Below are 21,724 nucleotides of genomic sequence, written 5' to 3' on the forward strand. Positions count from 1 at the left end.
ACTCCCCGGGGCGGGCCCTGCGGCTTTCTGGGGGCGCCGCTGCAGGCCGAGTTCAGGAGGTGAACTTTCGAGGGGCACACTGGCACTTTCCTGGAGGTATCATCATACTTCCGTTTTTAGAAAGTGCACGAGAAGAACGACCTACACCCGCCAACTTTGAGGTTACCGCTTTGCAGGGGAAAGCGCGCTCCGCAAGCGTCCCTTTAAGGCGTTGCGCTTGCCCCAGGCATTCTGCCCCTCGCCGCTCCCCGTAGTGCCCCTCCGAGAGGCCGGCTTTGTGCGCTCGCCCCGCCCCGCCGCCGCCCCGCCCCTCGCGCACGCGCACTGCCGGCGCCCCCGCGCGCCGCCTCGTCCAGCTCGGCCCGGCTCCCGCCCAGGCGGCGGCGTCGCGACGCCCCGAGTGCCCGCCCCGCCGCCGCGGCCGGCAGGTAAGCGAGGACGCCAGCCCGGGGACCGCGCCCGGGGTGCGGGCGGGGGCGACGCCGGCTGCCCCTTCGGGCCGCCCCGCCGCCGCACGTGTTCCGCCGGGCCAGGCCCAGGTCCCGGCCCAGCGCCGCCGGGGCCTCCGTGCAGGCGCCCCGCGCCCCCACCGCCTCCCTTCCGGGTGCCCGCTCTCCGCCCCTCGTTCGCGCCCGGCCCCCGGCGGCGGCCCCCTCCCCGTACTCGGGTCCCGGCGCCCCTCCCCAAACGTACCCCCCGCGACCCCCCCCAGCGCCCACCCGTGCGGCCACTCCCCAGCTTCCGCTCCCCCTGCGGCCGGGTGACAAGCGTCCAGCCCGGGGACTGTGACTTATTCCAGCAGCCAGCGCGCGTCTCCCCTTGCTCTCCGCTGCTCGTCCAAAGAAAGACCCCAGACCCACCGCCTGGTGCCCGGCCGTGGCGCGCAGACCAGCCTGCTCTCCTCTTCTGCAGAAACGCCCCCTACCCCGACCTGCTGCTCGCCCTCAGCCCAGGCAGCCAGGCCCTGTCTCTCCCCTGAGAAGCCGCGCTCGCCAGGTGCGGTTCGCCCTCCCGCCGCGAGAGACCCCGGCTCCTTCCATAGCGCCTCGCACCACCTCCGGTCTGGTGTGCCAGAGCCATTTTGGCTGATGGCACGACGCTCCCTACTAGCCTTCTCATACCGGTTTCTACCCACCCAGGTCCGTTTATCAAGCCCTTCAGACGCACTGGCAGGTGCTGTGCCAGACGCTGCCTCTGAGGGTGGCCCGGCCCCCTAGAAGGCAGATAGGTAAGCTAGGATGGAAGCCGGCTGCAGAACAGGTGGGGAGAGAGGCATTCCCCCCCACTCTTTTGGTCTGACCCCCTGCAGGTCATCAGGTTTCCTCACCTGTGGGCCCAGTCTCTGGGGTGGAGTCCGGGACGCTGCATTTTTTTTTTTTTTTAATATTTTATTTGACAGAGAGAGAGAGAGTGAGAGCAGGGGGAGTGGGAGAGGGAGAAGCAGGCTTCCCACGGAGCAGGGAGCCCGATGCGGGGCTCGATCCCAGGACCCTGGGACCATGACCCGAGCTGAAGGTAGACGCTCAATGACTGAGCCACCCAGGCGCCCCCGGGACGCTGCATTTTACAAGCAGTGCAGGCGAGCGCTCAGGTTTGGGAGGCTCAGCCTTGGGTGGTCAGGCGCACCTGGGTGAGAGACCTGTGAGTGTCGAGAGGGGGCAGGTAGCATGTGCTCTGGAGGCCTTCCCCACGGCACAGTTGCCTTTACCTTCTTGGACTCCTTGAGGAGCTAGACCCTACCCTGCCGTCCAGTTGCTTCCCCAGAATCACCTGAGTGTTAATGGAAAATGCACGGCTTTTCTCCCTCTCAAGTGGAAACCAGGGGCCTTGAGTCAAGAAATTGTCTTCTTTATGGTCCCCCTGATTTTTTGCATGTTAATATTTTGCTAGCCCAAGGGACTGGCGGATTGGGTTTGAGCTGGGAGGGGTTCGACACCTTTTCTGTGAGAGGGTCTGATACATTCCCTGGTCCTCACCTGAGGGCAGGTAGTTTGCTGGGAGTCACACCCCACCTCCTGGTGCGTCTCAATTTTTATGTTAAAAGGAGCAGCTCTGGGCTCCCTGAGCTGCCCTGTTTACCCCAGAGGAAGCCTCTTGTGTTCCCATTGCTGTTTCTCCCCCACACCTCACTTAGCTCCTGCTGATACCTTCTTCAGATGTTAGGTTTTGTGAAAGCCTTTCCAGCTGTCTTCCTCAGCTCCCCCAGCCCACTTGTCCATCCCACCTAGGGGAGGGCAGCACTTGGCTTAATTGGCATTGCCAGGTTGCACTAAATCACCAAGCAGCTGCCATTTACTGAGCACCAGTTTTGTGCCAGCACTTTTGTCCCTGGGTGCGATTATGTGACCTGCCCCTCCCCCGCTCTAGTACTTGGGCTTTGGCTGCAGCTCCATCCATCCTTGGGTAGGAGTCCTCGCTACAGGTAGCCAGCGGGGGCCACATCTGTGCTCTACACGGCTGTGTTGCGCTGTAATTTCTCTTCCCTCCTCTTGGATGAAGACTTTGAGACATGGTCTTTTTTGATGGCTTCCATTTTCCCTTGGTGTGACAAGGAGTCGTGCAGGCTTTCAGTTTTAAGCGCCAAGCTAGAATTTACACTGTAAACTCGTTAGATTAACGGTGGTGCACACTTCTGGGTTGGATGGCCAGCGATGTCTGCGAGGATGCTGTCCGTGGTGGCTCCCCCCACCCCCCAACCCGTTTCAGAGTCACCAGGTGTGCTGCTAGGAGACACATCCAGGTTCTGGAATCCTGTGCTACAGCAAACTGAGTCGCTCGCTGTGTGGCTCGGGTAGCGCCCATTGTCACGCTGAAACCTAACTGAGCTGCAGTCTTTCCCCTCCTGCAGCGCGCCGGCTTGCTTGCAGCCGATCTGTGTACACTTCAGGCTTCAGCAAGCAGGCACGGCCAGCCCCGGGTCGCGCTTCCCGGCTGCGTCTTGTAGTCGCCTCACCAGGGACAGGGCGCCTTTTGAGCTGCTAGGGTTCGGGAGGCAGCCTTGTGTCTGCACCGGGCGACAGGGAAGTCCCCGGGAGGCGCAGAGCACTGGGGGTCTCCTCTTGTCTATTTTCAAACATGGCAGTTAAGCCCTGTTGCATCACTTGTGAGGATTTGGATGAGTTCCCAAATTTCTACACCCTGAAGCTCAGTCTTCCTGCACTTTTGGTTGGTTTGGTTGGTTGGTTGGTTGGTTTTTTTTTTTTTACATTTCAAGGGCTCTTTGAAGAAAATTGTGTTTTGTTTGCCTAGACCGGCTGCATTCCTACTGACAAGGATAACAGTAGGGAGCACCCCTGAAGGTGGGGCCTTGGATTTCGTTGACAAAAGGGGCCTGGGCAGGCTGTCTTAGCATCTAAAGAGTGTTAGTGCTGAGTTAGGCCCACAGATAGGATAGGTTCATCTGGAACAGTGTGTCTGCTGCGGGGCCAAGCGAGGTGGGCAAAGGTTTTTCATCCTTTTTTCTGGGAATTAACTTGTAAAATATGGTTTGTTTATTGGCCTCAGTTCCCCCTGTAGGTTTCGATTAGCAGACAGTTCTTTGCACTGGGAGTCTTCGACTGGAGCTGTGAACTCCTCTGCCCGCGTCCCCCTACCTGGTGGGCTTTAGAGCCATGGCAACGGAGGAGAAGAAGCCAGAGACAGAGGCCGCCAGAGCACAGCCCACCCCTTCCTCCTCGGCCGCGCAGAGCAAGGCATGTCCCTGAGGGCTCTGGGGGAACTGTCAGGGGACGCCTAGGCCGAACACTCCTTGGAGATGCTTCTCCCTCAGACACTGCATTTTTATTCATCGAGCACATACCTACTCGGTGCTTGTTTACCATGCTGGGGATGCCCAGACCTGTTCCCTGGGGAAGGGGCTTTATCAAAAACATAGATCCTTGGTCCCGATTGTAAGATTCTCTGCGGGACCCAGAAAGCCTCTCCTGAAGCCCCCTCCCTGGTTCCACAATTCTGGTTCCCAGGCAGGTTTGCCAACCCCTTTGGTGGACACCAGGCAGCACACGTGGGCCTTTGAGCAAGGCTGCGGCCGTGTCAGATGGTGCCTCCAGTCTCGTTGAGGGTGGGGTGAGGCCTTGAGGGGCATCCGTGTTGAGCTGGCCTGGTGGAGTGGGGGCACTGAAGAGGGGGCTACAGGAGAAGCAGAGCTGTGGAGGGGAAATAGCCCAGATTTAAACCTGTCCAGTTTGGAAGGTGACTTCCAGAGAGTCTAGTAGGCCCTTGGAATATGGATTCGGAGCTCAGGAGGTGAGTCTGAGCTTGAAACCAGCACGTGGCTACTGTTTGATGACTGGTACTGTCTCTTCAACAGCCTACCCCCGTTAAACCAAACTATGCTCTAAAATTCACCCTGGCTGGCCACACGAAAGCCGTGTCCTCTGTGAAATTCAGCCCGAACGGGGAGTGGCTGGCAAGTTCATGTACGTATCACCAGGGCCTCAGCTCTTGCCAGGGGCTGTCGGAGCTGCAACCAGAAGCCCGGGACAGCGGGAGGGCTTGCTTCCTAACGCTGCCGCTGGGGCATTGCAGCAAGCCATTTGCCCCTTGCCCTAACTGGGGTGCTTGGCTGCTCTGAAGTGATGGGCCTGGGGGAGAGGGGAAGGGCGCGGGCAGCAGGTGTCCGAGCACCGGCTGTTCCCTCTGCATGGAGCCTGTTCACGTGGGTTCCAGAGGGATTCACACTGTTCCCAGGGCACTTGTTGTGGGAAGCCCAGATTTTGTACTCAGGATGACTGAAGCACCCCATTTCCTTTGTCTTCCTTTCTTTCAGCTGCTGATAAACTCATTAAAATTTGGGGAGCGTATGACGGAAAATTTGAGAAAACCATATCTGGTCACAAGCTGGTAGGTGTGAGCCCTGCATGCTGAAGTTGGTGGGCCGCGGTAGCTCCACTAGTCCAGGGGGTGGGGCCCATCCCCAGGGTTCATCAGGTTAAGATCTAAGCTTCCCCCCAACCCGAGTTTTTTGAGTTGTTTGCCTCTTGTTTTTTAAGCAAATACTTTTGACCTTCCCAGAAAAGTTTCATCGTGATTGCAAGAAAACACGCTTCTCCTTTGGGGACCGTGTAGTGTTCCGTCTGTGTGGTCGGGAGTAGCTAGAGGGTTTGGATAGTGCTTATTTATCTTTAGACGGATGTTCTGACCTTTGCTGGTTCACTGCATTTTGTCCCATCAAGGTGGTGACCCTGTGTTTTTGCTCCCCAGGGGATATCAGATGTGGCCTGGTCGTCAGATTCCAACCTCCTTGTTTCCGCCTCAGATGATAAAACCCTAAAGATCTGGGACGTGAGCTCGGTAAGCTGCTCCCCTCCCGGCAGAGCCCCTGTTTGTGGACAGGGGGCACGGTGTGGGAGTCCGAGGGCGGTCCGGGGACCAGCTGGTCATGGGCGGCCCCGCTTGGTGGGAGATGTGCCATCGGGCCGCTGTGGGCTCGGTGTTGAAATAACCACTGGGGGGGCGCCTGGGTGGCTCAGTTGGTTAAGCGACTGCCTTCGGCTCGGGTCATGATCCTGGAGTCCTGGGATCGAGTCCCGCATCGGGCTCCCTGCTCGGCAGGGAGTCTGCTTCTCCCTCTGACCCTCCCCCCTCTCATGCTCTCTCTATCTCATTCTCTCTCTCAAATAAATAAATAAAATTTTTAAAACAAAAAAAAAGAAATAACCACTGGGAGTAACTTAGTCTGACAATACTTGGTTTTAGGGAAAGTGTCTGAAAACCCTGAAGGGGCACAGTAACTACGTCTTTTGCTGTAACTTCAACCCCCAGTCCAACCTCATCGTCTCGGGCTCTGTAAGTGCGATGCCCCTGGGTGTGGGGGGCGGTACTTTGTAGCCAGGGGCTTGGGAGTTGAGCCTTGAGTCTTCTCTGTCGTGCTGGGGGACGAGGGGCTGATGGTGGCACGTCTTGGGTTCCAGTGGTCATCTCCCCCTCTGTATGGAATGGCCTTAACCTCTTCTTTTGTTTCAGTTTGATGAAAGCGTGAGGATATGGGACGTGAAAACAGGGAAGTGTCTCAAGACTCTGCCTGCACACTCGGACCCGGTTTCAGCTGTAAGTCCCACCGAACCCTGGACACCGCGCAGCAGGACAGGGTGATGGCCAGGGAGGGGACACTGGGGACCCTGAGAACGGTCTCCCTGTCCTGGGCCCATGAAAGGACAGGCGGGCGAGGGTCCGGGTGTGGTGTCCCGAAACTGAATCCTGTGGGACAGGTAGGGCGGCCAGGCCTAGAAGAGGGCCATGCATTGGGAAGTGAGTTTGGAGTGGAGCTGGCTTTGATCTTGGGGTGGTGGTGGAGGAGGTCGAGATGACCTGGCCGAGGGCGAGAGCTCCGTGCTGTGTGTGCTCCGCGTCTTGCCTGTGTGCACGCCAGCAGTGTGCAAGACGAGTGTGGGTGCTTGAAGTGTCCATTGTATCACAAACCTCTCCACTTGAAAGTGGCCAGGAGATTCCTTTCTTTGTCAGCAGAGAGCCTGGGCTTGTTTCTTAGCCAAGTTTGCCTTTTTTTGGAAAGGGGAAGGGATCGTGTAAACAGTGTGCTTATTCTTACTGAGCAGATGGTCCTTTTCACTTTCTGAAATCGTGTAGGTGAGTGATTTGAAACATTTTCAGCCTTGGAAGGGCTTTTTTGCCCAGCCGAGACCACTTGCAGAGCCTGGATACGTAGAGGACACGTATCGCACGCTGGTTGCAGGGACCCTTGCCGCCCACAGTCCTGGCCAGCGCCTGGGGCTCCGAGGAAGGCGGTGCGCTATGGACATGGGGCCCAGCCTGACCGGCACTCTCCCCTCCGCTGTGGACTCGCAGTCCGAGGAGAGCACAGCAGCGAATGTGCGAAGGACCTGGGAAGCGAGCTGAAGGAAGGCGGGGAGTCGCAGGAGTGCGAGTTGGGGGGCGGGGGGACTTAGCCTGAGCAGCCGTAGGGTTTGTAAAGTTTGCATTTCCCACTGAAGTGAAATGTACTCCTTTAAGAAAAGGCAAACAGAGGGAGCGAGGAGAGAGTCACACTCTCCTGAGTCCCCACCCTCCAGGCCCACTGCTAGTCCCTGCCTCCTCCTGAGGCCGTCTGGTTTTTTAAAAATCCGTGTCTTTCACCGGATGTTCTCTAAGTGGTGGGGGTGGAGCACAGCTGCCGTGCGGCCCCCTGGGAGGGGTTCTCGGGCATCTGTGGTGTCTGTGCCCAGACCCCGGGGGGTAGTGGGCACCCTGCGCCAGGCACCCCGGCGGGTGTTTGCTTGTAAGTCGCACCGCACGGCCAGGAGTGCAGTGGGACAACTTGGTAAGTTGGACAACTTGGTAAGTTGGACAACTTGGTAAGTTGGACAACTTACCCCGCGGCGTGCCGTTCCTGCGGGTGGACTTCTGGCGGTCACGGTCGTGTGAAGGGGGCACACTGAGCTTTCCAGCAGATGCGGCTGGGAGCTGGAAGCCTCCCGGCGGGTACTCCGCTGGCCCCCGTCCTCTCTCGCCCGGACTCCTCCTGCATTATTTTCCTCACCGGAAGGGCCCTCGCTGCAGCCGCTCGGCCTGTGGATTTTCCTTGTACTCACCCTGTTTCCTGCTTCGCTGCTTTTACGTGAGCTCACCTGTCTGCCAGGTGTGCCCCTCCCCCCCGCCGGAGGGAGGTCTCTGAGTGACTGTCATCTGAGTGCGGACTTGGCATTCCCCTTAGGGTCTGACTTGTTGCCTTTTTCGTGTCTTCGTAGTGCTTACGTTTAGACTGTGGGGACGTGTAGGGCGGCCTTGTTGCCTTTCGTACCTGACCGTTGGTGGGATGGAAAAGCCAAGCTGCGTTTGCCAGTGGGGAGGTCCCGATGTGGTTGGGAACAAGGCAGAGTATGAGGTTGGCATGGCAGCTTCCGGGGACCCATGCCAACTCGTTAGTGTCTGGTACAATGGACTGTGACAGAGTATTTTGCAAATCCAGAGAAAGGGAGAACGTGGTTGGACAGGTGGCAGCGAGTTAGAAAGACCGTTACCTTGAGGGGCTGACGAGCGGGTGGTCTTGGTTAAATAGCTGGCCTGCGAGCCTGTAGGGATGGAAGGACAACAGAAAAGCCTCTCGAGTGTCTCCTGAAGAGCGTGCGGGGCCCAGCGGTCCGGCACGGAGGCCGCCAGCCGCGCGCCGTGGTGCAGCCCATGAAGTGCTGGGAGCCCCGACCGAGACCCGCCGTGAGCGTCAGGTGTGCTGTGTGTGCTCAGCCTTCGACGGTTCCGTGGGACCAAAGGGAGCCAGAAGTGTCCCGTGGGTGACTTCAACACCGGTCACGTGTTGGGGTGGGACCGTAGAGACTTTGGGTTAAATAAAGCCAAGTTCATCCCACCTGTTAACCTTCCTGTTGCAGCTACTAGAGCATTGTCCTCGTGGCGGGCGGGGCCCGAGAGTCTAGACCCCAGCTTCTCCGGGTCTCCTGGCCCCACGTCACCCGCGTCCACCGAGGGTGTGTCAGCGGCGTGCTCTGGGGCCTGCTGCTCAGTGGAACGAGCTCTCAGGTGCTCCTGGGCGCGTGGCTTGGCCCCTGGGGACGTCCAGCAGTGTCTGGAGGCAGCTTGGCCCTTGTGAGTCGGGCGGATGCAGCCACATGGGCAGCCCCGCGGCCGGAGAGACTGGGCTGGTGGGGTGGTGGCGCCAGGGTGGAGGCCAGTTGACCCAGCAGGCGGCCACGGGCCCACCCCCAGCCCCTGTGCCGCGCAGTCTCACGTGGAAAACGTGGCACGAAGCAGGGAGCGAGCTGGTTTCAGCAAGGTGCTAGTTGTTATAAAAAGGCTTATCCTGGATAAACTCTGCCCAGGACTCAAATAAAAAAGGTAGAAGTTGGCGATAGTCTCATCTGACATCGTGGTTCCTTTACTTCCGCTGGGATTCCACTGGGAAAGCAGGAAAGAAACTCGAAGATGGTTTAGTTGTGAGACTGGGGCTTGTCGGCTGCCGGAGGTGTGTGTGGCCATGGGGGTGGAGGGCGCTGGGCCCCTGGGTGACAGAGGTGTGGGGAGCGGAGGCCGGTCGTGCCCGGGGGACCAGCCCACGGGGGAGTCACCCCCGCTCCGAGGTGTGGGGCTCAGAGCGGCCTGGATGTCGGGCGCCCGGGTGCCTGAGGTTCCCGGTCCTCGTGGCAGGCAGGGGGATGCGCCTGCATGCGTTCTTCCGGTGGTTACCCAACAGGTGGGTTTTTCTTGGTTTAATGTGAGGTCAGGGGAGGTGGGTTTCGGCCAGGTCGCCCTGGTCAGGCCGCCTCCATGGCAGCAGCAGATGCACGCAGGCCTGGCCTCTTCTCCCTTGGGCTTGGTCACTTGGTCCCCTTTGTTTCTTTTCAAGGATACATTTTGTAGTAAGCGATTTAGTTGCTGAAGATGTGTTCGGGGTCGGTTTGCCTTCTAAGTTTAGTTATCCATCGTGAAACAAAGGGCCTGTTGCTTGAGACACCTGGCAAAAGTCACTTTGTCTGTGTCCCTCGAGTATCTGTCAGTGTCGGCAGGAAATCCGTAGAGCTCGAAGTGCGTGGCGGCTCTGTTGCTTCGTCGGTGTGAGCAAGACGGCATGTGTTTGTCAAGGGTGCTTGTGAGGAGGGGGCCACTCAGGTGGGCAGGGCCACGTCGTCTGTGTGGACCACTTGGAAGTAAGTCTCTTTTTTCCTCCGCTCTGTTCTCAGGTGCATTTTAATCGGGATGGATCCTTGATAGTGTCAAGTAGCTACGATGGTCTCTGGTAAGTGAAGACGTTTACTTCAGTTACTCAGTGCCTGGTTGTGCAAAGGCCGTGTTCTGGCCTCCGGGGGACAGCAGTGAAAACGGGGCAGGAGGAAGCCTGTCCCCGCGAGGGGCTTCTGCTGTCGTGGGCTGCGGCAGACGGACAGACGCACAGCCGGAGGGGTGCTGCTGGTGCAGGGAGGCTGGGGAGGCGTTCCTGCTCCCGACTCCGCTCCTTGTGGGCACGGGGGGCATGCGGGCCCAGGACCAGCCTCACGTCCCGTGGAGGATGTGGCGTGGAAATCCCGCCACAGAGGAGGTGAGGAGGAAGGGGGGATGTGGTTTCATGTGGAATGTGCAGTGTAGCCTGGACTGAGTAATGCTCGGACAGCTCGGAGATTGTAACCTACGTGTTGAGGACTCTGTTGGAGGCATGAGAGAGGGTGTAGAAGGAAATGTCCGTTTAAATCGGCAGACGCTGTGACGGGGGCACGCGGGCAGGGACAGCCTCCCACCTGTCCAGCGTGCTCGCTGCTCACTGCGGGGAGGCCGGTGGGAGGCGGTGGGCAGCGGCCCCCAGCTGCGTGATGACCCGAGAGGAGCTTCTCAATTACGAGGGAGAACGAAAGCAAGGCTAGGAATCAGTCTATATTTAGCAAAAAGGAAACAAGAGGAAGGGGGGTGACATAAATCATCTAATGAAAACGCCACGGAAGGAGGGAAACGCACTGCGCCGGGTTCACGGCAGCTGGACCCCTCGCTGCAGGCTGTCAGGTTGCGTGGGAAACCAAAGGGTGGGCGAACGGCGGCGGCGGGCGCAGAGCACAGAGCAGCGTCTGAGTCAGCGGGACTTACAGACGGAGCGTGTGTCGTCACCCCCCCCCCCCCCCGCCCCCGAGGAGACGCAGACAGCCGCCCCGAGCGCACGCGGAGCCTGGGGCCGCGACGGTGAGGCAGGACGCGTCGTCTAGACGTCGACAGGAGAGCGTCCGGACCCGAGCGACGCCGTGGCTGTGTATTTGCTGCGCATGCGGCACAGCATACGTCGTGTCCCGCGAGCCTGGAACGATCTTGGGGTTGTCTGTGGACAGGCTCTGAAAGCTTTCTACAGAAGAGGGAGAAGGAGGAGAAAATTTAAAAGGCTGTGTACTTACTGAGGCCCGCCTAGTAGTTAACCCTTCGAAGCTCCAGTAAGGAAACAGGGAAGATGAGCAGGATGGAGGCAGCGGGTGCAGACGTAGCAGGCTCTGGGGAGGGAAGGGGACAAGGGCACGTTCGGGGAGCTCCTGTTTGCTGCGTTGGCTGAGGAAGGTTTGCTCACGGTCAGTGGAGCTGAGCTGGATCCTGGGCTTCCAAGGCTGGGAAGCTGATCCGACCACAGAACAAGGTGGGGGCCCCTGATCTGATGCCCCTGCTGGAGCTAGTGTGACCCTCCTCCCCAAGCTCCGCAGTGAGTCTGTAAAGAAATCCACGGAGGACGCTTCGCTCAGGAGTGTCGATGTCAGAATTCCAAAGGAACCGTTTGCAAGCTGATTCCAGCAGTGCCTCAGAAAACAGTAGTCCACGACCACGTGGGTTTCTCGAACTGTGAGAGGGCTGTGATAGCGTGATTGACATCAGGAAGTCTGTAATCTGATGAATTGTGTCAACAAAGGCGAACCTCCATGACGTGTCACCAGCAGAGGCCGGGCAGGCACCCCCAGTGGAGACTAACGGTGTCGCTAACCGTTCGCCAGAAGCTTTGTAACGTTTACAACGTGCAGTAATGTGCTAAAAACGTTTCTAGGTAAATCAGGAGCAAACCAGGCCCATCTGCCCCTTATTCAGGGTGTTTGGAGCTCCTGGTTAATGGGATAGAACTTTCTCTCTTTGTAGAGGGTCTGTTTTTCAAGAGTTAGGAGTCACGGACACAGCACTTGATCAGCACCGACCCCAGCCTTGCCATCCCCACTCGGCAGGAGGGGAGCCAAGGCAGGCTGAAGTCTCGCTGGTTGTCCCCAGCAGCGTGGGTGGGTGGCAGCCAGAATCTGTGCCACACGGCAGGCTCCGGCGCCCCAGCTCTGAACCGCCAGGCCCTGCTGGTTACAAACCATGACTGAGTGTTTGGGGAGGTGAAGGTTTGGAAACAGACAGCCTTCCCCGGTACTGGACGTCCGTGGTGAGCAGACACGCAGGAACAGGGGCAGAGACATGAGGGAACCTAGGATACGTCTAACAGGGAAGAGGAGGACCACGTGGGGAAAATGACAAGGTGCAACTAAAGGGTCAGGAAGCAGCGAGCTGGGGGATGAGGACGGGGTGTGTGCACGTCCCCTAGTGGGGACCCTGGCCTGGGAGACTGGGCAGTTCCACGGAGGGCCCCCCCTCGGCCTTTCTGCAGCGAGAGGAGGCGGACTTAGGACCTGGAGGGAATGTAGTCGAGCTGCTGCTGGGAGGGCGAGGAGAACCGGCGGCCGGGGGCCTGCTGTTGCCTGGACAGCAAACCTGAGGCCCGGTCGCTGTAGCACCCAGCCCCGACGGGTGCCTGCTGCGGGATGCGACACAGCGCCTGGTGCTGGGGTGGGGGGCTCCCCTCCCAGAAGAAGGGCCTGGTGGGGCAGGCAGAGCGGAGCCGGTCCTAGGAGCAGGTCGCCGCCCCACGCCCACTCCCAGCGGTCAGGGAGTTAGAGAGCAGCTCGAAAGTGTGCCCCACGGCCAGTGATGCGGGATATCATCCCGGGCCAGGGCATCCCCCGGTGGGGGTGGGAAGCTGGGAGAGGACGTTAGGAAGGTCAAGTGGCACCCTGTGAACCAGCGTCCTCGCTGCTGGGTGTCTGTGCCGTGGAGGGGCAGGCGACGCGCGTTTGCTGCTGAAGACGTTTGCGTGGATGAAAGTCACAGACACGCTCGAACTGGCACGTCCGTTCTGGGGCAGCAGCTCCTCGAGTACGTTCTCTTGCTCCTGAACTAGAGGAACATCCAGAAAATGCCATACGATGCTCTAGTTCTGCGGAAACTCCCGAGCAACCGCATGCTTGGATTGCTCGTGCCGGAGAGCAGGCTGGGCTCCTGGCGCCCTCGGCCGTGGCCTCAGTTGTCCCCATCGTGGTGACCACGCCTCCTGTGGCTGAGCACATGAGAACACGCGGGGCTCTGTGAGCGCGGGGCCCTGTGAGTGCGGCGGGAGCGCGGTGCGCGTGGCACCCGTTCTGGCCCCGGAGGGCGGGGGGACCTCGTTGCCGCAGGAATGATGGAGCGGAACAGTAAAGAAAACTGAAATATGGCTCACTGTGTGTTAGTCTCAAAATCAGGATTTGCTTAGGAGCTGGAACGCCTCGAGCTGTTCGTCCTGACTTGCTTTGTAAAAACTTGCTATTTTTGCGTTGCAGTCGGATCTGGGACACCGCCTCTGGCCAGTGCTTGAAGACGCTGATCGGTGAGTGCCGCCGGCGCGGGCTTTCCGGCGGGCTTTCCGGCGGGCTGTCCCTCCCAGCGGCGGTCGCTGTTCCCTGCCCTCCGTTATGTGTGCTTTCTGGGAAGGCCCCCTGTCCTCCATCCTGGATCTGCTTCCTGGGGGAGGGCTCCTCCCTCACGGACCAGGTCCAGCTCCTGGCAGCTCCTTCCTGCTGACCTCCGGCACCGTGACGTCCCCTCTCCAGGCGGGGCCCCGTGCTGTCTTCCATCAGCCCTTGCTTGGGACTGCCTGGCCGTGTCCTCCGAAAGCCCCGTGAGCCCCTGAGACCCTTGGTGGGGACTCTCCTTGGATCATTCCTTGAGCAGACGTGATTGAGCCCCAGCCCTGAAATGCACCCCATCTGCTGGGGGTGTCACGGGCGAGCCCGGGGGATAGGCACTGGGGTCTCTGCAGACGGGTAGGGGTCAGTTGTGCAAAGAGAGGTAGGTGTATATGTGGCCAGAGGGTGGGTGCTGGGCCCCTGTAGGACCTGAGCCCCTGAAGGTGATGGGGAGGCAGCCCTGGGAGGATTTTGAGAAGGTGGATCACCTTGGGTCAGCCTGGAAGGTCCCTGCAGTTTCAGGTTTAAGTGTGAAATAGGGCAGTGGTGGAGTTCTACGCTGCGGGCCGGCGAGAACTGGGTTGTGGGCTGGGGGAGAGGCCTACGACCTGCCGGGAGGTGCCGCCTCCGAAGCTCCGCACCCTTCCCTGGGCAATCGGGAACGCATGTGGCTTTATGCGTCAGCTGGGGTCACCGGGGGCCGCCATAGCAAAGCACCCCAGCTCAGGCGACTTACCAGAGATTTATCCCTGCATCCTCGGCACTGCGATCTGAGATGCAGGCGTGGGCGGGCCTGGTTTCTCCTGCAGTCTCTCGTCGGCCTTCCTGCTGTGTCTTCCCATGGTTGTCCCATGTGTGTGCACCCCTGGCGTCCAGTTCTTCTCTTGTACAGACGCTGGTCAGATTGGAGTAAGGTCCTCTGTACTAGCCGCATTTTAACCGAGGCACCCCTTGCAAGGCCGCGTCCCCACATAGAACCGAGATACCGGGGTTAGGGTTGCGATGTGGAGGTTTGAGAGGGATGCGGTTCAGCGTATGACGGTGGCCTTTGTACGGTTTTTGCTGTTTGAGTTTACCCTTCTGATGGCGTGACCTCACGCCGTGTCCCCAGCCTCCGTCCCCAGAGGCCTGGCACAGCCCCCTTCACCAGGTGGAAAGTGCCATCGTTCGCGCGCGGGAGCTGTCTGGCGCCTGCTGTGTGTTAAGCGTCGACGTTAACACACGTAATCCTCCCGGCCAGCCCGCGCCACAGCCGGGCGGGAAGCGGAGGCTCGGAGAGGCTCGTTGACTAACCCAAGGCTGGGAGCAGGCAGGTACCAGCGCCGGGCCTTGAGCCCCACGGCGTCTGCGGGAGGAAGGGGCGGTGCGTAACCCTGTCCCCAGCCCGTTTCTAAAGGCAGGTCCACAGGATTAGGACTTTTCAGACCCAGCGACGCTTTGGTCCTGGAGCTTGGGTCGGAAACACCGGCACTACTTCGCCTTGTCTGAGTTGGGGGCCTGCCTTCCTGGTGTGGCCCCTGTGCCCTGAGGAGGGCCGTCTGGCCTCACGCCTTTTCATGTGCCTTTGCAGCGTCTGGGACGTATCGGAGGGAGCAGCGGCCCCCGGCGTGCGGTGGCCAGGGCCCTCGAGGTGGTAATGCGGCCCGCCGCTCTCCCCTGCTCGGCACCAGGGTGCACGGCCCCGGTTCTGTCCTTCTCACCTGGGGGGAAGTGCGCTCCTCCCGATGTGAGGGTCACAGGCTGTCATGCAGCAGCAAATGCCGGCCTTGGCCTGGGCGGCCCGGACGGTGGCTCTTACCAGCATTCCCGGGCCGCCCGGGGTGAGCTTTCACACCCGAGTATAGAAGCAAGGATGCAGGTATTATGCCAGCAGGGTTGTTTTTAGAGGGGGTTTACAGACCTTTTGCTCTAATTAGGCGGCAGAAAACATCTGAGATGATTCACCCGGGTCCTTTTTCCCTCAATGGCAATACTTCTTCAGTCCAGCGGGGTGTTGGCAAACTGTTGCACGTGAAGAAGTTGACCCTGGGTCCTCCTACAAACCCCATGTTGGCAGAAGGCCAGGCACCCTGAGTTTGATTGGCCATAGGCCCCTTGTTCTAAAGCCGTCGTGGCAGAGGGGGTGGTCAGGCCCCCACCAGGGACCCGAGAAACATCGAGGAGAACCGGCCGTTGTGACCGGCGCCAGGCACGGGCGAAGGGGGGTGTGCTGGGCTCCTCGGGGACCCGTCCTAGGTGGTGGTGTGGGCACCTGTGGCAGTGTCCCCGCTCGGATGGCCCCGTGTGGTGATGGGGGGCTGTCCTCCTTTCCTCCCCGGGCCTAGGCCCGGCGCTCCTCCCATCAGCCTGTCTCTGCGTTTCCCATGCAGATGACGACAATCCTCCTGTGTCGTTTGTGAAGTTCTCTCCAAATGGCAAGTACATCCTGGCCGCGACCTTGGACAAGTAAGTGCCACCGCTTCCCGCGGGGCGGGCCAGAGATATCTGTCTCCTAGCAGTGTTGCACTCGTAGAGATGAGATGTCTAAGCCCGGTACGTGGTCCATGCTTCTGGAAGGTGTAGGCTTCCGGAATGCATATGCTGTGCTGGGGGCCGAGTCTCCGGGCTGAAGAAGGATTGGGGGTCCAGGTTTCTCTGCGGCTTCTGTCGGGGCACGGGCAGCCTCTGAGCACCTGTGTTTCACCCCAGCAGACTCGGGGCCGGTTTTGCCCCCTCTCGGTGGGCCTTCAACCTCTGGCTGCCGTGTGTGCACTTCGGGCAGCTCTCTGGGGCCCCGAGCCTGGCCCCCAAGCTTGCCAGAGGGCCATGTGGTTGGCGCTTCTCAACACCCTTGGGAAGAGCGAATTCCTGCCCAGGGAAGAGGGGGGATTGTTTGTTGCACTGAAATCTGTTCTGGACATTTCTGGAACCTCCCCACCTCCCTCCTATAGTGGGAACGAGCCGCTGACTGATTTCGGGGGCACCCAGTAGGCTCTGGTTAGTGGCAGAAACGTGCAGGGTTTTCACAGTGCTCTCGGATGCCGACAAACGGCGGGCCCTGCGCCCACGCTTGCAGAGGGTGAGGGGCCCGGCCCCTGGCTTTGCTCCGCATGTGAGCACGTGGTGGGGGTGGGGCACACAGTGACTGCAGGGACTCCCGGGAATGCAGGTGACTCACTGCCCCCCTCTGCCTTCCAGCACGCTGAAGCTCTGGGACTACAGCAAAGGGAAGGTGAGTGCTGGGGGCAGGCTTGCTGGGACTGGTTGTGCCGAGGGCCTGGGCTGTGGCTTTCGCTGGTGGCGGAGCTGAGCCAGGGTCTGAAGCAAGAGGGGCTAACGGAAGCCGCCTTCTTTGGGTTGGCGTGGTGCGTGTTTGTCAGACTCAGGATTTTGCAGCTCGCTAGGCCGCAGGTGAAGGCTTCAACCGCGTGGCTTTGCGCCCTAGGTGTTTAGATTGCTCTCAGAGCTAAGGATAGTTGGCTGTGAAGTGCCCCCATTCCAGACGCCGGGAATTGTCCACAGTGCAGGGAGATCGTGACCCAGTAGACGTACTGACATTCCTGTCTTTGTAGTGCCTGAAGACATACACCGGCCACAAGAATGAGAAATACTGCATTTTTGCCAATTTCTCAGTCACTGGCGGGAAGGTAAGTTTTCTCCCAGCTCAGGAGCTTCTCGGCCTCCTAGCTGTCCCTCCCGAGAGGTGACCCTCTCATAGGTTGGCTTGTCTGCCTTTGGGCGTTCCTCTGTGCCCGCAGAACGAAGTCCTGGTGCCTGGGACGGTCAGCTTCTCCCTCATGGAGGCAGAGGGTTCGGGGTGTGGGGCGCAGTGTCGTCTCTGTGAGGGTTTTGCTGCCCAGGCGGGGCCCCACTCCTGTGCTCGCCCAGGCGGGACATGACTTGAGTGGGTGGTGGCATTCGGCAGACCTGGACGTGACCCTGAGAGAGTGGTGATTCGAGGAAATGATGCAGGTCCCAGAGGGCTCCCGACGGCCGAGCGCGGCCTCGCGTTTCTCTGTGGGCGGTGCTGGGAGGGAGAGAGCCGCCCTGGGGCGGGCATGGACATGTGGGGACAGGGACTCTCACCCAGGAGCCAGCTCCGACCTGGGTGTTTCTTGCCCGTCTTCCCGTTCCTAGTGGATCGTGTCTGGTTCCGAGGACAACCTGGTGTACATCTGGAACCTGCAGACCAAGGAGATCGTACAGAAATTGCAGGGCCACACAGGTGAGCGCGGGGATCTGTGCCGGCCGCACACCCGCGTTTCACAGCGACGGTGTGCGCGTGTGCGTCGTCCTGCCGCCTGCTTCTTGTGTTCTTCCTCGGCCTTCTGGTGGCCTGGGGGCGCCCCCTGTTTTGGAGCGGTTGGCAGGTGGCTGTGTCCGAGCTCCCGTCTGGCCAAGGCCGGGTCCGGCTTTAACTTCTCTCCATGGCCATCTTTCTGGCTGCCTGGCCTCACAGTCCATGTAGGCTCCGTGTGCGGACATTGCTCGCATGTGTGTGTCCTGCGTCGAGACAAGCGTGGGGCAGGGGACATCCACTCTGGGCTAGAGGCTCTGGTTGCTCTCTGACCCACCTTCTCCCTGGGGGCCTTGCGCTCTGCACTCTGAGCGGCCGCCCATACTGGGCCCTCTGCCCCCAGAGGCCGCCCCTCTCCCCGCCTGCACTTGGGGGAGAGTGTCCGATCCTTTGAGTGCTCTACTGTCATCCCTTAAAGCCACCTCTACCCGCTGGGGACACGGCCTAGACCTGCAGGTCAGCTGCCAGTTTGTGTGGTCTCCCCACGTGGCTTAGCTCCTCGGGAGCAGCCCCGTGCCTCGGTTGCTTCTGGCCCACCCACTGCTGCGTGGGCAGGACACTCAGCCCCTTTGCAGCCGCTCGGGATGCAGCCGTTCGGGAAGCGGGAAAGTTCTGGGGTGTAGCCCCAGGTGTCAGCTCATGGACTCTCACATCCCTGGCGGAGGTGGGGAGCTTCCTGGCGGAGGCGAAGCATGCCCTGTGGAGTGTGCCTGGGCCCAGCAGCAGTGGGGGGCGGCGGGAGCGTGGGCTCTGGTCCTGGTGAGCGCGGGCACGTTGTCCACGCGGCGAGACCAGGCTTGTCTATACCCGCCGGGACCCAGTGCGCTGGGTGCTGGGCCAGGCTCCACGAGCCCACGCTGGTGCCGCGGGCCGACACTGGTGTTCTCGGAGGCCGCCGCGTCATGCCGCCTGCCACCTTCCCACCGGGGTGGGTGGCACAGCTCAGGGCTGTGAGCGTTGGGGGCCAGTGGCGGGGGGCGGTGGGGGCGCGACCCTGGGGCGGCAGAGCAGGTCTCTGCACCAGGAGGCAGACGTCGGCTCCGGTCTCTGTTTCAGACGTTGTGATCTCAACAGCCTGCCACCCGACAGAGAACATCATCGCCTCGGCCGCGCTGGAGAACGACAAGACCATCAAGCTCTGGAAGAGTGACTGCTAGGCGCTGTGGGCGCCGCGGGGGGGACGGTCAGGAAGGTGCCCCGGCGGCGGGAGCGCGGTGTCTGGAAGGGCGCCCCTCGGTCTGGGCCTGGGGGTCGGGACGGGCCTGGATTAAGCCGCCTCTGAGGACGATGTGGTGGAGGGGGTGTCTACCACCGGAAAGTTCTAGAAGTTGCTGGTGACATTTCTTGCTGATCCCTCTCACACTGTCTGGGGAGGTTTGTAGTCTGTATTGTGTTCAGAGTCAACAAAAATTTTTAATTTTTTATTACAGAAGGGTGAAGTTCAATTCATCACGAGTTGTGTTTTTTTCCAGTAAATGTTCTGTCCCTTCTTCGGTATGTAAGCACCCAATGCAAGCGCTGTGAGCCCCCGCGGCCAGCCCCCCGTCTGTCCAGTAGATGCTCTAGCGACCCGGCCCGCGGTCACCGGTTCCTGCTGGAGCGCCCAGTGTTGTTTCAAAGTCTTTCTGGAAAACGCAGAACACTGTAAGGTTAATCCCGTGTAAAAACCCTTTGTGTGGGAGTTCGTGGTCCCTGTGCCGACAGTGTGGCGTCGTGCCGTAGCTCCCCGCATCCCCCCCGCATCCCCCCCGCGTCCCCGACGCGCACGGCCACCAGCTGTGGTACGAGGTGGGAGTCTCGCCGCCGCGCCGGGCTTCTCCCGCCGGGCCCACGTGCGCTCGGCCCCTTCCTGAGAAGTCCTTGGTGGCAGGAGGTTGAGGATGGCCGCGGGAAGGACTCGGCTCTCCTGTAGTCGGGAGTGCGTCACGGGGGCCGGGGACAAGCCGGGGCAGTGTGGCTGGAGAGGAGCCGGCCTGGGCTGCGGGAGGCCCCGGTTCCGAGGCCTGGGCTCAGGCTGGGCTTCGGAACCCGCAGGCTTGCTGGGGGCCTTGGGGCCGGCACTGGGAGCCGCCCGCTCCAGCGGGCCTCTCGGTGGTGGTTGGAACCTCCAGCAGCGCGGTTGCCAACGGTGGGGGGGAGCGGGGGTGGTGCTGTGCTGATCCCAGGCGCGGGACCCCCGTCCACACCCCCGTCCTCCGCCAGCAGCAGGTGGCTGAAGCGTGGGCCCTGCCTGTGCTGGGTCTGTGGATGGAGCCGCGCCCACCCTGCCTTTCCTGAGGCCCTGAGTCCTGGGAGGGGGAGTAGGGGGCTGCCCTCGACGGGCTTCCGGGGCCCCCTCCAGTGGCCACTGTCACTTGGACAGCGCTGACCATTCTGGTAGAAGGCATGTGGAAACCGGCTTCCTTCTGTTGCCCCGGCCTCTCCCCGGGAGGTGGACAGCAGGTGGGCTGTCCCGCTGGAGCGACATGTGGTCAGCGCTCGAGGGGCTGTGGGGGGGGCCTGGTTTGCCACATATTTTGGTAGGAAGCGCGAAGGTATTGTTGCCCGCCCCTGGGAGCAGGGGGGTGTGGATACGGAGCTCTGTGCCCTTGGATATAGTTTATTTTTTCTACGTTTGAATTCTCTGTTGTAGATTTGTGTAAAAATACATTCTCTCTTTTAAAAATAAAAATTTTCATGTCTTGTAATTTTGTCCCATAAGACTTTTTCACTTTTCTTAATGTGCAGCTCTTTTTGGGGTGGGGGCTGGAAGCTCACCGGCCCTTCTGCTGCTTGGGTGGCCCACTCTGGCAGAAAGCTCATAGTTACTAAAAACTACTTTTTCTTACTATGAAAGTTACTATTTGTGTTAATTATTGACAACGTAAAGCAAATAGGCAAGGATCATAAACCACCTGGGTTCGTGCTACCACTGACATTTTGGGGATTATCTTCTAGTGTATTCATTAAAAATAAACTCCATTTTGGACCACTTCAAGCATATATGAACATAGAATCTTGCTGGCTTTATCAGTCAACTTAAAAAAAATAATTTTTTAAAATTGTTTTTAAAGATTTTATTTATTTGACAGAGCGAGAGAGAGAGAGAGGGAACACAAGCAGGGGGAGTGGGAGAGGGAGAAGCAGGCTTCCCGCCGAGCAGGGAGCCCGACGCGGGGCTCGATCCCAGGACCCTGGGATCATGACCTGAGCTGAAGGCAGACGCCTAACAACTGAGCCACCCCTGTGCCTCCCAAAATAATCTTTTTTTAAAGATTTATTTAGAGAAAGAGCGAGCACGCATTCGGGGGAGAGAGAGAATCGCAAGCAGATGCCCCACTGAGCTCAGAGCCTGATGCGGGGCTCAATCCCACGACCCCGAGATCATGATCTGAGCCGAAACTAAGAGCTGGTCGCTCAACCAACGGAGCCCCTGAGGCACCCCTTAAAGACTTTTAAGTAAACTCTACATCCAACCTGGGGCTCAGACTCCCAACCCTGAGATCAAGAGTCACACGCTCTTGCAGACTGAGCCCGCCAGGTGCCCCTCAGCTTCACCTGTTAACACATCTTGTTTTCTGCATCCATCCCGGTTTGTTTAGTAGAACTCCCAGACGCTTCATGATCGAAGCAGTGAATACACATGGGCCCTACAAGAGAATTTTCCAAAAGCTTCGGCACTGAACCATTTTCACACCTCAAGTTCTTCAGTCAAATACCTGATGCCCAGCTTTCCCCAGTTGTCTTAATATCTTCGTGTATGTGTACCTGTGTGTACGTACATGTTCCTACGTGCACACTCCCACACGGCATCTGCCATCACACGCACACGTGTGCGTGTTCACACATGCTCCACAGCGGGTCGGGGAGAACCAGGGCCCCAGCAAGGCCCCCACCCACATTGGTTGGTTGAGCTCTAGAATCTCCAGGTGTCCTCATTTGTCCCTCACCACGACTCGGAACACCCATGTGTCCCGTTGGCTCCCAGGTCTGGGTTTGCAGGTTGTCTGAGGGGCTGTGGACCAGCCTCCGACCCCGGTTCCCGGTAAGCTGGGGAACTTGCTTTTCATAGTGAACGTGAGGTGGACGGTGCTGCGTGCACTTTTAACAGTGGGACTGTGGATCAGGTTTTTATTTAACTTGACAAACAGCTTCCTGGGTCCTTAAGTGAGCCCCACACGTGGAGCTTGCAGTGGCCCCGTGCGGGGCTCCGTCCCTGGGAACGTCAGGATGTCACTTGCACAGTGAGCGTGTGCACTGCGACCCAGCAGGTCCTGCTCTGAGCACGCGG

The 21,724-nt window shown here is 59.7% G+C and overlaps 1 protein-coding gene across 6 annotated transcripts; it reads left to right on the forward strand.

Annotated features, from left to right (window-relative positions):
- The first annotated feature begins 302 nt into the window (after positions 1-302).
- Positions 303-20,141, forward strand: WDR5 (WD repeat domain 5). 6 transcript variants are annotated; one of them, XR_010407877.1, is made up of 17 exons: positions 321-428; positions 800-996; positions 1,140-1,228; positions 3,505-3,692; positions 4,310-4,418; positions 4,769-4,842; positions 5,203-5,292; positions 5,698-5,787; positions 5,965-6,048; positions 9,648-9,703; positions 13,053-13,099; positions 15,548-15,623; positions 16,356-16,389; positions 16,730-16,804; positions 17,295-17,382; positions 18,511-18,828; positions 18,927-20,141. XR_010407877.1 is itself a non-coding variant. In XM_045883474.3 (16 exons), exons 4-16 carry the CDS (start codon positions 3,612-3,614, stop codon positions 18,609-18,611), a joined length of 1,005 nt encoding a protein of 334 aa, XP_045739430.1. In that variant the 5' UTR covers positions 321-428; positions 800-996; positions 1,140-1,228; positions 3,505-3,611; the 3' UTR covers positions 18,612-20,141. The 6 variants fall into 6 exon arrangements, 5 of the variants coding, with proteins under 5 accessions (XP_045739431.1, XP_045739434.1, XP_045739430.1 ...); XM_045883474.3 differs by having other exon boundaries at positions 18,511-20,141; XM_054509484.2 differs by having other exon boundaries at positions 340-428; positions 913-996; positions 18,511-20,141.
- Positions 20,142-21,724: the final 1,583 nt, after the last annotated feature.

The sequence above is a fragment of the Mirounga angustirostris genome, unplaced genomic scaffold (assembly GCF_029215605.1).
Source record: "Mirounga angustirostris isolate CCGP_5_RB_7025 unplaced genomic scaffold, mMirAng1.0.hap1 SCAF_15, whole genome shotgun sequence".
Taxonomy (NCBI): domain Eukaryota; kingdom Metazoa; phylum Chordata; class Mammalia; order Carnivora; family Phocidae; genus Mirounga; species Mirounga angustirostris.

Excerpts from the sequence above, each read along its gene's own strand:
- WDR5 (XM_045883475.3), top strand. The coding sequence starts at position 3,612 with ATGGCAACGGAGGAGAAGAAGCCAGAGACAGAGGCCGCCAGAGCACAG. Across the intron at positions 16,805-17,294 it reads TCTCAGTCACTGGCGGGAAG|TGGATCGTGTCTGGTTCCGA; the intron begins GTAAGTTTTCTC and ends TCCCGTTCCTAG. Across the intron at positions 17,383-18,510 it reads GAAATTGCAGGGCCACACAG|ACGTTGTGATCTCAACAGCC; the intron begins GTGAGCGCGGGG and ends TCTCTGTTTCAG.